The 13,370-nt window shown below is 39.1% G+C and overlaps 1 protein-coding gene across 1 annotated transcript in view; it reads left to right on the top strand.

The window, feature by feature from the left end:
- The first annotated feature begins 250 nt into the window (after positions 1-250).
- The window catches only part of LOC130221728 (NACHT, LRR and PYD domains-containing protein 3-like), a 15,588-nt gene continuing 2,468 nt past the window's right edge, over positions 251-13,370 (top strand). Inside the window, exons 1-5 of the mRNA XM_056454311.1 lie at positions 251-267; positions 2,498-4,291; positions 8,833-9,006; positions 9,870-10,043; positions 10,370-10,531. Coding sequence (XP_056310286.1) covers positions 254-267; positions 2,498-4,291; positions 8,833-9,006; positions 9,870-10,043; positions 10,370-10,531 — 2,318 coding nt within the window. The 5' untranslated portion in view covers positions 251-253. The remainder of the gene's footprint in view (positions 268-2,497; positions 4,292-8,832; positions 9,007-9,869; positions 10,044-10,369; positions 10,532-13,370) is intronic.

Below are 13,370 nucleotides of genomic sequence, written 5' to 3'. Positions count from 1 at the left end.
ATTTATTAATTAACTGAAAATACTTTTATTAGATTTCACCATTGTGGTGAACAGTGTTGACTTTAGAGCACGTAGACTCTTTGTTTGTTATGAATCTGCTTTTATTTCCTTATTTAAATTGTGCAATGTATATCTTAAGATGCATATAATGTGCATGAAATAATGTGAAATATATATTTTTTGTGTCCTCGTCAGCAGAAAGAGGAAGAGAGCAGCATCTCCATCATTCAGTTGCGTGCCCATAAAGAGATCGATGTTATACTCTGGGTGAGTAGATCTGTGTAGAGTGAGACATTTAACACTGAATGCACATAGAAATAAGAGATAAGAAATTGTTGGAATTTTATTTATCTTTGAAATGTTGTATAATAGTAACCACTGCTTTAGAGCATGGCTTTTCAGCGCTGTTCCTGGAGAGCCACTATACTATGTTTAGTTACACACTTCTGTAACTCACTTGTCTGATATAAAACTTCCCAAACACACAGATTATATGGATCAGGTGTACTTAATTTTGGCTATGAGAGCCATTGAGACTACAAAACCATCAGGTTAATCAAAGTCTTAACTCAACTGGACAAGTTGAGATTACTCACTCCCAGCTTATTATAGTTTAGCAGTTTTACATTTTGAAACGTTTCTGTTCATTTCAGTTTAGTTTTATTTTGTGTCAGTAATGATTTTGTTAGTTTTAGTTTATTTTGTGAACACATTTCTGTTTAGTTTTTATATATTTAGTTTCACTTTTAGTTTGAGTAATTTTAGGTTTTACATTTAAAAGAACATATCCAGTGTCAACCAGAGCAGAGTTAAGTGTTTTCAAAGTAAAGTTATGAACTTTCCTTTAATCCATGTTTTATCAACATTACTTTTGGCATCTTAACATGATTAAAATCACAAGCATATCTGGCCAAAGTCATTCACAAAGTCATTTGTCAATTTATAAAATGTCAAGTGAGAGGGCGGGACATTCTCTCATCCTAGGAGCTCCTTGGATTGTGACACTTCTCCTTCTTCTAACTCCAATGCTTCCTCTAGGATTTTTTCCAGCTGTGGTGGCAGGCCTTTTTTTACACAGATCTAACCAACTACCTGTGGCATTATTTCATCTCTTTGCTTGCACGCCGATTTCCTCTGCTCGTGCACAAAACTTCTTGCACGCCCCCTCAAATATACGGTGCTCAAGCGCAGATTTTCTTGTGCGCTCTTAAATAAACGCTGCTGAAGTGTGATTTAATGCGTTTATGTAATGAGTATGTCTCCAACATTTATTAGATTTGCTAGGAATATTTTATGAATGTCTCCAATAGACCTACAGAGCGGTATTAATGCGTCATGAAGTAAAGTGAAACGGCTATACGTTGTGTTTGCTGACCTCACGCATCACGCACCTGTCAGTCAGCCAGTCAGTACGTAATCTTAAAGGGTTAAACAAATAACGCACAGCACTACTACGGTTACAAAAAAGTTTGCGCTGTTATAATTCACTTACCTTTTAATGCATTTTGGTGCGATTATCACCCTCTATTAAAAACACACCACTGAATGTTTTGAATGAAAAGCTGTTTTGTAGCCGTGGCGGGATCAATTTTGGCATGGCGCCCCGCAATGGAAGAATAAATGTAGCGGAATCCATGAACTCAGATATTTTAGTTTGACTGCATATTCAGTCATAACATGGATTACTCATTGTTATTTTGGCCATATGGGTCAGAGTGAGAATATAGTGCTGGGTCACTCAGGTGACACCTTTGGTGGGCTGTTTAGCCCAACAGGGAACATATTATATTACATTACATTACTGTAACATGGGGAGTGACACGGACAACTGAAGTTTGAATCCACATGCAGGTTTATTCGGAGTCAGTCAAGCAAAGGTCAACACAGGTGCGAACAGATGAATAAAGGCAGTCCATAATCGTAGTCAAAATTATCAGGCGAGAGGTCGGAAGGCAGGCGGCAGACAGGGGTAACTAGGAACAAGGCTAGGGTAAACACACGAAGAAACAAGACTAAGGAAACACGTTGAATTGTCACTTTACACTAACAAGACTCGGCAATGTGAATGAGTGAGTCTACTGTTTAAATAGTGTGTGTAATCAGTCTTTGACAATCCTCAGGTGGTGCAAGTGTAATCAGTCAGAATGAGGAAGCATGTGTGTGAGTGAAGTGCATGTATGAAAATGTAGTCCAGAAATGGCGTAATTGTAGTCCATATGTGCAAACCAGCCATTTAGGGAGTTACGATCACTGGTGATCGTGACTATTATATTATATTATATTATATTATATTATATTATATTATATTATATTATATTATATTATATTATATTATATTATATTATATTATATTATGGTTTATTATAATATATTATATTATATGATTTTATTTAATATTATATTATGGTTTATTATATTATATTACATTACATTATATTATGATAAATGTCTTTTCTAATAGTTTTTTGTGTTTCTGTTCTTTTTATTGTCTGTTCAGAGTCAAAGAGCAGCACAAAACCAGCATGAAGATCAAGTACGAGAGCTTATTTGAGGGAGTGAAACTCCAGCAGAATCAAACCCTCCTGAACAGCATTTACACACAGCTGTACATCATAGAGGGAGAGAGTGAAGGAGTGAATGAAGAACATGAGGTGCTGCAGATGGAGAAGAGATACAAGACTCTCCAAGACACTCCAATCAACTGCAATGACATCTTTAACCCTTCAGCTAAAGCAGGAGATGAGGAGAAGAGCAGAGAGGAGAAAGAGCAGATCAAGACTGTTCTCACTAAAGGCATCGCTGGAATTGGAAAAACCGTCTCTGTGCAGAAGTTCATTCTGGACTGGGCCGAGGGAAAAGCCAATCAGGATGTAGATTTCATCTTTGTGTTTCCATTCAGAGAGCTGAACTTGATTAAAGATCATCAGTACAGTCTTCACACACTTCTGCTGGACTTTCATCCTGAACTTCAGCATCTGGACTCACAGATTTATGAGGAGTGTAAAGTTGTGTTCATCTTTGATGGTCTGGATGAAAGCAGAATCACACTGATGTTTTCAGCCTGTCAGAAAGTTTCTGATGTGATTGAAGCTTCATCAGTGAGTGTGTTGATGTCCAACCTCATGAAAGGAGATCTGCTTCCCTCTGCTCTCATCTGGATCACCAGCAGACCAGCAGCAGCCAATCAGATCCCCTCAAAACACATCAGCCTCGTGACGGAGATTCAGGGCTTCAATGACCCTCAGAAGGAGGAATATTTCAGGAAGAGAATCAGAGATGAAGATCAAGCCAGCAGAATCATCTCCCACATCAGAAGAGCAAGAAGCCTCCACATCATGTGCCACATACCCGTCTTCTGCTGGATCTCAGCCACTGTGCTTCAGAGCATCCTGAAACAAGATCTGAGTGCAGAAATCCCTCAAACTCTGACTGAGATGTACATCCACTTCCTCCTCATTCAGACACACATGAGGAAGCAGAAGTATGAAGAGAGAGATCCAGAGAAACTCCTGCAGTCCAACAGAGACGTGATTGTGAAACTTGCTGAACTGGCTTTCAATCAGCTGATGAAGGGCAATGTGATGTTCTACGAGGAGGACCTGATTGAGAGCGGGATAGACGTCGCTGACGCCTCAGTGTATTCTGGGATCTGCACTGAGATCTTCAGAGAGGAATCTGTGATTTATCAGAGGAAGGTTTACAGCTTTGTTCATCTGAGCTTTCAGGAGTGTTTTGCAGCTCTGTATGTGTTTTACTGCTATTTACACAACAACACTGAGGTGATGAAGATGTTCCTCACAGGAAAACACAGAAAGAGTGAGAAAGTTCCTCTGGATGTGCTTCTGAAAGGAGCGATGAATAAAGCCTTGGAGAGTAAAACTGGACACCTGGATCTGTTCCTGCGATTTCTTCATGGCGTCTCACTGGAGTCCAATCAGAGACTCTTACAGGATCTGCTGAAACACACAGAGAACGACCCAGAGAGCATCAAGAAAATAACCCAAAACCTCAAACGAGGACAAAAAAACAACATCAGTCCTGAAAGATGGATGAATCTCTCACACTGCTTGATTGAGATGAAGGATAATTCTCTTGTTAAAGAAATGCAGGCGTTTTTAACCTCTAAAACAAAAAGAAAAAATCTGACTCTTGCTCAATGCTCAACTCTGTCCAACATGATCCTGATGTCAGAGGAGGCGCTGGATGAGCTTGACTTTAATAAGTACAACATCAAATCCAAAGAGGGCAAAAGGAGACTGGTGCCCGCCGTGAGGAACTGCAGAAAAGCTGTGTGAGTTAAAACTGTTTATAATGCTGCAATATGAACATCATTTTAGTGTTTTGATGGAGAAGTATGAATTAGATTATGTAGGTTTGATGAACTTCAATGGGCTTGTGTCGACAAACATAAAACCTTTGATTGAAACCTTTAAGGCTATGGCTATCATTGTGACCACGACAACAACAACAAAAAGTCATTGTTTTTTCGCTGTGGATATAGGACACAAGTTCAAATGTTGACAAAAAAAGAGAAGAAAATTACATTTGGACCATGAATTTAAGTACAAGTGTGTGAAATCTGTGACATTGTTCTGTTAATTTTAGCCATTTGTTTCTTTCCTGATACATTTCACTTGATCACAAGGAGTTATGTCACAGTCCAACAGTTTAATCGCACAAGTGAAATACAACAATATGCTGCTCCTACATCCTAAAGCATACGAAAGCACTTGCGTTAATTAAAACATGGATTTTCTCACCTTCTGTCAGTCTAGTGTTTGAAATAAATCCTATTGTGAGATCATTTTTCTGTGTTTATTAGTCACAAAGTGAGTTTTTGGTCAATCTCTACTGCGATATTGTTTCGATTTGATGCCCTATTTAGCATCCAGGTGTATGGAAACTCCTGGACTTATGACTTATGTGGCCTGCCACCTGTGGCTCCTTCTAAAAAAGGTTTGGACACTCTGAAGTGGAGTGTGTCAACCTGAGAGTCTGTAAACTGCCATCGTTGATCACACACAGTTTATGGCTCAACACTCCGAAAGTTCACCCAATACTGAAAATTCTCACATTATTTACTCACCTTTCACTGGTCACTGGTTGAATGCAAAAAAAGTTGTTTTTTTTAAAAATTGGAAACCTGTAACCCTTGTGCTCTGTATCAACGCAATAACCACAATGCTTTTGGTGTGGACCAAATATAATTTGAAAAACACATACAGTAGAAGTAGGTTATGGACAGGGAACTGTACAATAGTGTGTAGAAGAGTTTAATGCCAGGAAAACTGTACAGATGGCTCTGCACACTGTTGTCTTTCCCACATGATTTGCCCACATTGTACATAAAATGCCCTAACACTGCATTATGCAGTTAAATTTTAGTTAAATAGCAAGATAGGAGAAATGAAAGGGCCATTTTTTTCTTTTTAAATGTATTTTTTAAACAAAAAATATGGTTTGCTTAATTTTGCAAATAAAGTTATTTGATGTCTCCAAGACACCAGCACATAGACATTTCTTTTAATCTTTGTTCTCCCATGTTTCAGATTGACAGCCTGTAAACTCACTCATTATCACTGTGAAATTGTGGCTTCAGCACTGCAATCCTCAAACTCCCCCCTGAGAGAGCTGGACCTGAGTCACAATGAGCTGCAGGATTCAGGAGTGAAGCTGATCTGTGCTGGACTGAAGAGTCTAAACTGTCAACTCAACACACTGAGGTTTGGCTTTTTACATTTCATATAGAGACTATAACATTATGGCCTGTTTCCACTGAGTGGTACGGTTCGGTTTGGTTTGGTACGCTTTTATGGCCGTTTCCACTGTCAAAAAGCGTACCGAACCGTACCGTACCACTTTTTCGGCACCCTTTCGAAAGGGTACCAAACACGAGAAAGGGTACCAAAAGGCGGAGCCACACGCGCAGCTGAACGCTATTGGTTAACAGATACGTCATTCGCTTACGCAACAAGCCAGAATGAAAACAAAAAAACCGCCATGTTTGAAAAACATAGCGAAATTATAAATGCATATAATAACGAGCCATGGTCGATCTGCGCTCAAACAAACCTTGTCGTCGTCTGGATGAACAGCCACAAAGCCAAGAAGAAGAGCAGATTTACCCTGTGCCCCGTAGTTTTTTACGAGCCAGTCTGAGGCGCGAGCGGTTTCGCTTTCTTGCTAGCGCTCACGCGCGTCTAACATTATATCTGAAATAACAAACTTCTTGAGCTGATGCTAATACCCTGCGCTTGATTATTGACGTGCTTTTGAAACCTGATCCTGTCAGACACTGACAAACGCGAGAGTGAAGCGCAAAGAAACAAAGGAGAAGCCGGAAAAAAAGAGCACATTGTTTTTTCAACAAACGCGAACAAAATGCCAGGATTAACTAACTTTTTATCTTCACATTTTGGATTAATATGAACCGGGAATGACGGAATTACTCTCTAACAGAGGCTACATGTGCTGCTGAAGCTTACAGACACAGATAAGAGGTTTTTTACTGATTGTAGGCTATAATTTCTGTTGTTTTGAACCTAAATACTGACGAAATGTCTGCTATATGTAGTTCTTCTGTAGTTGGTAACATATCGGAGACTGTAAGGGGCTGTATGTGTCTATATATGTTCATTTATTTAGTTATTTAATATACTTACAGACGTTACAGTAGGCTGTTTCGCACTGTCATTGATCTGCAGTTATAATCAACTCATGTTCTACACAACATTTCTACACAAGTATTTATGTGTATGAAGCATCTGTTTTGTGAGAAGAGCTTCTCATATGATATGTAAGTGACCCGTACTGCTTTATTGTAGACATTTCCTCGAGCTAGAATGACGTCGACTGAAACTTTCTGTCATACACCACGCCCACCAAAAGAGTACCCTTGTTAGTGGAAACACAAGCCTGATAAAGATGACCCGTACCAAACCGAACCGTACCGTACCAGTCAGTGGAAACGAGCCATTAAAGAGCCCTTACATTCAATCTAAAGTGCCGTTCCATGTATTGTGTAACACAGCTCTAAGCGAAGTGAAATATCCAGCTAAGGCTTAAATCTGTAAGTGTACAGTGTTTAAAACTATTGATTCATCTATAAAAGAGTCGACTCATCGTGCTTCAAACGAGTCGTCTTGATAACGAGTCATTAGGTGTTTCGTGATGACGCGACTACGAAACACAAGTAGTTGCGTGCGCAAACCCGGGAGATTTGAAACCTGCGGCCCCGCCCACTAACACAGAAAAAAAAGTCACACACACACACACAGACAGACAGACACCGGTTGAAGGAAGTCACGCTGTGCAGATGGATATTATTGACAGTCTAGCCAAAGATGAAAGCTCAGCATTATATTCCAGCCTTGAGCAGTTCAAGTGCTTCTGGAAACTACATGCTTAAAAAGAAGACTTCATCGGTTTGTTAAAGGAAGGATCAGTAAAGACTGTCAGAACATGGATCAGTGCAGCATGGATCAGTAAACTTACTCCATTTCACAAGTACGTGCGATTAAAATTATTGCCTCGTTTACTCTAGCTTGCAAATGATGTATTTAGTTGTGTTTTGTTACTTGTAACCGCGTGTACTGTATCAGGTTAACTCTTTATATTCTCATATCGCGTGTAAAGCCATGTTGAAAACGCGACGCGTGCCGCTTTGTTTACGGATCGTCAGCTGTTCCTACACACATGCAACGGTCAAGTTTCAAAATAGTTCAGCTCAGGTTCGAGTTGAGTTGTCTAAATTGCACCCAGCAAGCTGAACTGGCGCTCTAGGCATGTGTGTTGTGTCCTTTGAGGAGGAGGGTAGTGTGTGTGTGTTGTGTCCTCTGAGGAGGGTAATGTGTGTGTGTGAGCAAGCTGAACTGCCGCTCTAGGCAAAGGATGACCACGCCGCCCTCAACCCGATTGTGAAAACAATAGTGACCCATTAGTAAAGTGAGGACGGTCGCAGGATGAAATTGAAGACCGGTTGGTATTCGCGGATATAACTTATGACGCGGGTGGTGAGGGAGGTGTCGTGGACGCCACCCTCTCTATTCTGCTGCCCTAGGCACGGATATTACTGCTGAGGACACGGGTGGTGAGGGAGGTGTCGCGGATGCCGCCCTCTCTAATCTGCCACCCTAGGCGGCCGCCAAGTCGCCTCTATGGACGCACCGGCCCTGTGTATGTGTGTGTGTGTCTGCGTGCGTGCGTGTGTGTGTGAAAAGAGCAGGTAGAGTTTGAAAAGCTAAGAGATCTCCTCGCCAGTTCTTGGAGTTATTGCTCAATAAAATAGTTATTTGTCGGTATTTTCTAGTCCATCGTCTGTATTTACATTCACCCACTGGCAGCCAAAATCCACTTTCAAGCGTGTGTGCACTGTGACCACTTTTATATTGTTGATTATCTGCTGGGCATTTCACTCTGTCTTGCGCTGAAGGCTGTCAGTTTCGAACAATCGCAGCAGGCTGTCATCGGTCCAATCAACACAGATTAGCTTCGCACTGAGGACGGGTTTGGACCCGTCAGATTATAAGACCATGAGAGTGTTTTTTGACCTTGCATGCATATTAGACTGTTGTTGGAGACCCTTAAAACCTAAATATGACCCTATTTCATGTATAATAGGGGCTCTTTAAATCTATTAATCTCAGGAGAGGATCCTTAAACAGCTCCACAAACAGTCACTGGCTTCACATATATCCAACCAGGCTGATTTTACTTGTTATTGAGAAGGAACAGTTGTCCTGCACTGATGAGTTACAATTTAACTAGAACTTAAAATTGTCATCTGAAAACTAAAGGTCAATATAATGATTTGTTTCTTATTATTCTGTTTAGATTGGCTGGCTGTAAACTCACTGATCAGTGCTGTGAAGTTCTGTCTTCAGCTCTACAATCATCAAACTCCCCCCTGAGAGAGCTGGACCTGAGTAACAATGATCTGCAGGATTCAGGAGTGAAGCTGATCTGTGCTGGACTGAAGAGCCCAAACTGTCAACTCAACACACTGAGGTTTGTGTGTCGTATTTATTTATATTTACAAAAGAGCTCTTTTACCATAAAACATTATTGCTTGAATAATCTGCTGTGAAAAAAAGTGTTTTTAGTCTGGTAAGGACGCCAGCACCCAAGAATGTCTTTTAACAAGAGTCCTTGGTTTTTTTTTTTGTTTTTTTTGTTTTTTTTAGATTGTCAGGCTGTAATCTCACTGATCAGCACTGTGAAGTTCTGTCTTCAGCTCTACAATCCTCAAACTCCCCCCTGAGAGAGCTGGACCTGAGTAACAATGAGCTGCAGGATTCAGGAGGGAAGCTGATCTGTGCTGGACTGAAGAGCCCAAACTGTCAACTTAACATACTGAGGTTTATTTTTCTTATTGATTTATATTTATAAAATACATCTTTCGGGCGACGCAGTGGTGTAGTGGGTAGTGCGTTTGCCTCACGGCAAGAAGGTCACTGGTTCGAGCCTCGGCTGGGTCAGTTGGTGTGTCTGTGTGGAGTTTGTATGTTCTCCCTGTGTTCGCATGGGTTTCTGCCACAGTCCAAAGACATGCGGTACAGGTGAATTGGGTATGCTAAAATTAACCGTAGTGTATGAGTGTGTGTGTGAATGAATGTGGATGTTTTCCAGTGATGGGTTGCGGCTTGAAGGGCATCCGCTGCGTAAAACATATGCTGAATAAGTTAGCGGTTCATTCCGCTGTGGTGACCCCAGATTAATAAAGGGACTAAGCCAAAAAGAAAATAAATGAAATACATCTTTTACCATAAAACATTATAGCTAGAATGATCTGCTGTAAAAAAAAGTGTTTTGATCTGGTAAGGACGCCAGCACCCCAGTATGTATTTTAACCAGAGTCCTTGTGTTTTCAGATTGGCTGGCTGTAATCTCACTGATCAGTGCTGTGAAGTTCTGTCTTCAGCTCTACAATCATCAAACTCCCCCCTGAGAGAGCTGGACCTGAGTAACAATGATCTGCAGGATTCAGGAGTGAAGCTGATCTGTGCTGGACTGAAGAGCCCAAACTGTCAACTCAACACACTGAGGTACTTTCATAAGTTCATGACCAGTGACAAGTCGTTCCTATGCCTTTAGACCTTCATTCATCTTCAGAACACAAATTAGGATATTTAGATAAAATCCAAAAGCTCCTTCATCATCTTTAGATAGCAACAGTCCCAAGATGTTCAAAGTCCAGAAAAGGAACCCAAAACATTGTCAAAACAGTACATGTGTCTTGGGTGCTTCAACTAAGCTCCAAGAAAACTTTTGTGTGGCAGGAAAACTGTTCAAAAGGCAGTCAGCTGTTCTTGATTATTATATTGTATATCTCTGAAAATCATGCTAACATGAGCTCCTGCTGTTGTTGTAGATTATCTGGCTGTATGGTGACAGAGGAAGGTTGTGCGGCTCTGGCTTCAGCTCTGAGCTCAAACCCATCACACCTGAGAGAGCTGAATCTGAGCTACAATCACCCAGGAGAAGCAGCACTCAAACTGCTCTCTGACAAACTCCAACACCTCCACAAACTCAAGTAAGTGCTTTTATTCCAGGAAAAGTAGATAAACAGCCCACTGGAGGCCTTTTGCATTGATAAAAATATAAAAGCTTCAGTATAAAGAGTAAATTTAGAGTATCAGCATGACAGACTGCTGTAGCCACAATCATCAGCTCTTAAAATGTTCATGAATCAAAGATATTTTCATTTATACCAGCAGTTAATGCACAAACTCAACATCAGTAAACACCAGAAGACAACATATAATAAACACTACAACGTACAGACAGAATTATTATCTTAAATAATCTCCTAACCATTGTTTAATCCACTGAAACAGCCTTTTAACAGTTTAACATGATCTTCAACTCAAAAACATCATTCAATAACCATAAACACAGTTGTTGTCTAGAATAAAGAGCAAGAAAGGAGCCATTTTTGATACATTATATTTTTATATGATATACAGTGTTGGCCAAAATTACACTGGTTAAAAATAACCGGTTTAAAAGTGTTCAGTTGTTTGTTAATATGACCATTACAATAACCATAAACCAAAATAAACCTCTACCAAGTCATCATTCTACTCTATCATCTATAAACTCTATAAACAATAGAAAAGAGCCATCAGGAGATTTAGGGAACATTTTCTTCATATAAATTCACACAGAAACTGTTATTTATGTAGGAGATTGAATGTATTTAAAGATTTTGACTTGTACTAATGGAACGCATTTATTTATTTGTTTGTTTATTATTTTTTAATGATAATTGTAATCTTTTAAGAACAGTAGTACATGATGTTGTGTGACTGTGGCAGTGTGTGTCCAATGCTGCTCCTGAAGGGTCGCTGTCCTGCAGACAGGACTTTCAGCCTCTAGGCTTCCGCTTCTTGTAGTTTCTGCTGATTCTGGAGAGTTTGATCAGGGTTAAATCCAGAGGAGATGATGACCCTGGGTAACGAGTGCACAAGTGGTTGTCAGTTCATTTAACACTGTTACTTAGCTGCTGCCTCTTGTCCATTAATATAATAATCAAATATTTTCCATCTGTAACCGCTGCACATCACGGCCACTCGGCACAGATGAGTAAAGTCTGTTTACAGCTGGTATTAACATGTTTTTTTATCACGGGCTTGTCCTTTTTGAGCTCATTCAGAGGTGATTAAAACACATTTGATCAGATTGCTGTTGTAGATGTTCATGTGGTTGAATGTGTTCAAACAGCCACTAAACACAGTCTTCTGTCCTCCTGCTGAACTCATTCATAATCATACAGGATGCCCTAATGAAGTGCAGGACTGGTGGATTTAAACATTTCTGTTGATAATCATAAGCTTCATATTTTTACAAAAACATGTTAAAAGAAGAATGTTCTCAGACAATGTTCACATGCAAAAATGAATGTGGCTACAGAATAAATGGTAGTATTCTTTAAAATCAACAATCTTAAATTGACTCAACTAAACATTTTTTTATATCACTAACAGCTTCAATAGAACTGTTGTTATTTTTCACAAAATGTGAGCAAACAAGAAAAAACTAGGAAAAATTAGGATTAAAATCAGGAATAAATGAAGAAAGGTTTGTTTTTGTGCTGACTGAATAGTTTTTGGTGTGAGAAATGCAGCTGAAAATGTGAAGGACCAGCTCTAATATAGAGGACCAGGAGTGCCAGTTAGAAATAAAATGAAGAATCAAACGATTTATTTCAATCATTTATCCTTTTCGGCTTAGTCCCTTTATTAATCAGGGGGCGCCACAGCGGAATGAACTGCCAACTTTTCCAGCATATGTTGTACGCAGCGGATGCCCTTGCACCTGGACAAATGATCAATTTAATAAAGCATAAAGATTTATATAAATAAATCACTATTTAAAAGAACAAATAAACAGACATATTTACATGTGTTTATTTAAATTGTGTTTTAAAATGTCATTTAACAAAGCAATAAAACATTAACAAAGCAATAAATCAAGTTTAATGCCATTGGACAGTCCAAACATGGAAGAAACCAATCAACTTTTGCCTCAAGTCGAGCTCATCTCTCTCACTTGTCATTGGCAGTGTTAGGGGTCACACATTATAAATTGTTTCGCAATAATATTACTTTTTCAAAGTAACGAGTAATATTTAACGCATTACTTTTAAAAATAAGTCATAATATTTGAGTTACCTTTTAAAAAAGTAACACGAGTTCCTTTCTACCTCGCTTAATTGGCTTTTACAAAATAAATTGTACCTACCTTAGGTTAAATCATTTTTGGGTTAACATTTTTGCCGTGGATTCTTGTTATTTTGAACTCATCTGAGAAAATAAGCTGATTGTCGTTAAGTGTAGATTATGTGCAAGTAAAACCCTTGACAACTGCAAGAAACACGACATTGAAAAACCAAAAAAAAAACTAAATTGGATTTAAAGCACTGCACCCCCACCCCACCTCCAGCTAAACAACAAATGATTGACAATGGATTACGCTCTCCGGGTAAAACAATTCATTCAACTAAACTTAAAAAGAAAAAAATGGTTCTTGCTTTTGTTGAGGAGATGCAGCCACTGTCTATTATTTCTCTTTTGGGAAATGAATTACACATTTGTTAAGGCCACGTGAAGTTATTTATTCAATGTATAAAGCTCAAAGATTTATTTTGATTTGGGAATGTTTTTTGTCGTCTTACTGTTGATTTAGATATTAAACATTTTAAAGTTTTAAAATCAGTTTTTGCCTTAATATAAATTATTTCATGTTGGTACTCATGGGCTTTAAACTGTAGCAATCTTTCTCAATGGACAGTGAATTTACCTAACTAATAACACAAAACATACAAAAGTAGCAAACACATTACTTTACATGCTTCCATTAATCTGTATATA

This window comes from Danio aesculapii, chromosome 3 (assembly GCF_903798145.1).
Source record: "Danio aesculapii chromosome 3, fDanAes4.1, whole genome shotgun sequence".
Lineage (NCBI taxonomy): Eukaryota > Metazoa > Chordata > Actinopteri > Cypriniformes > Danionidae > Danio > Danio aesculapii.
This window is presented reverse-complemented; position numbering and strand designations above follow the sequence as displayed.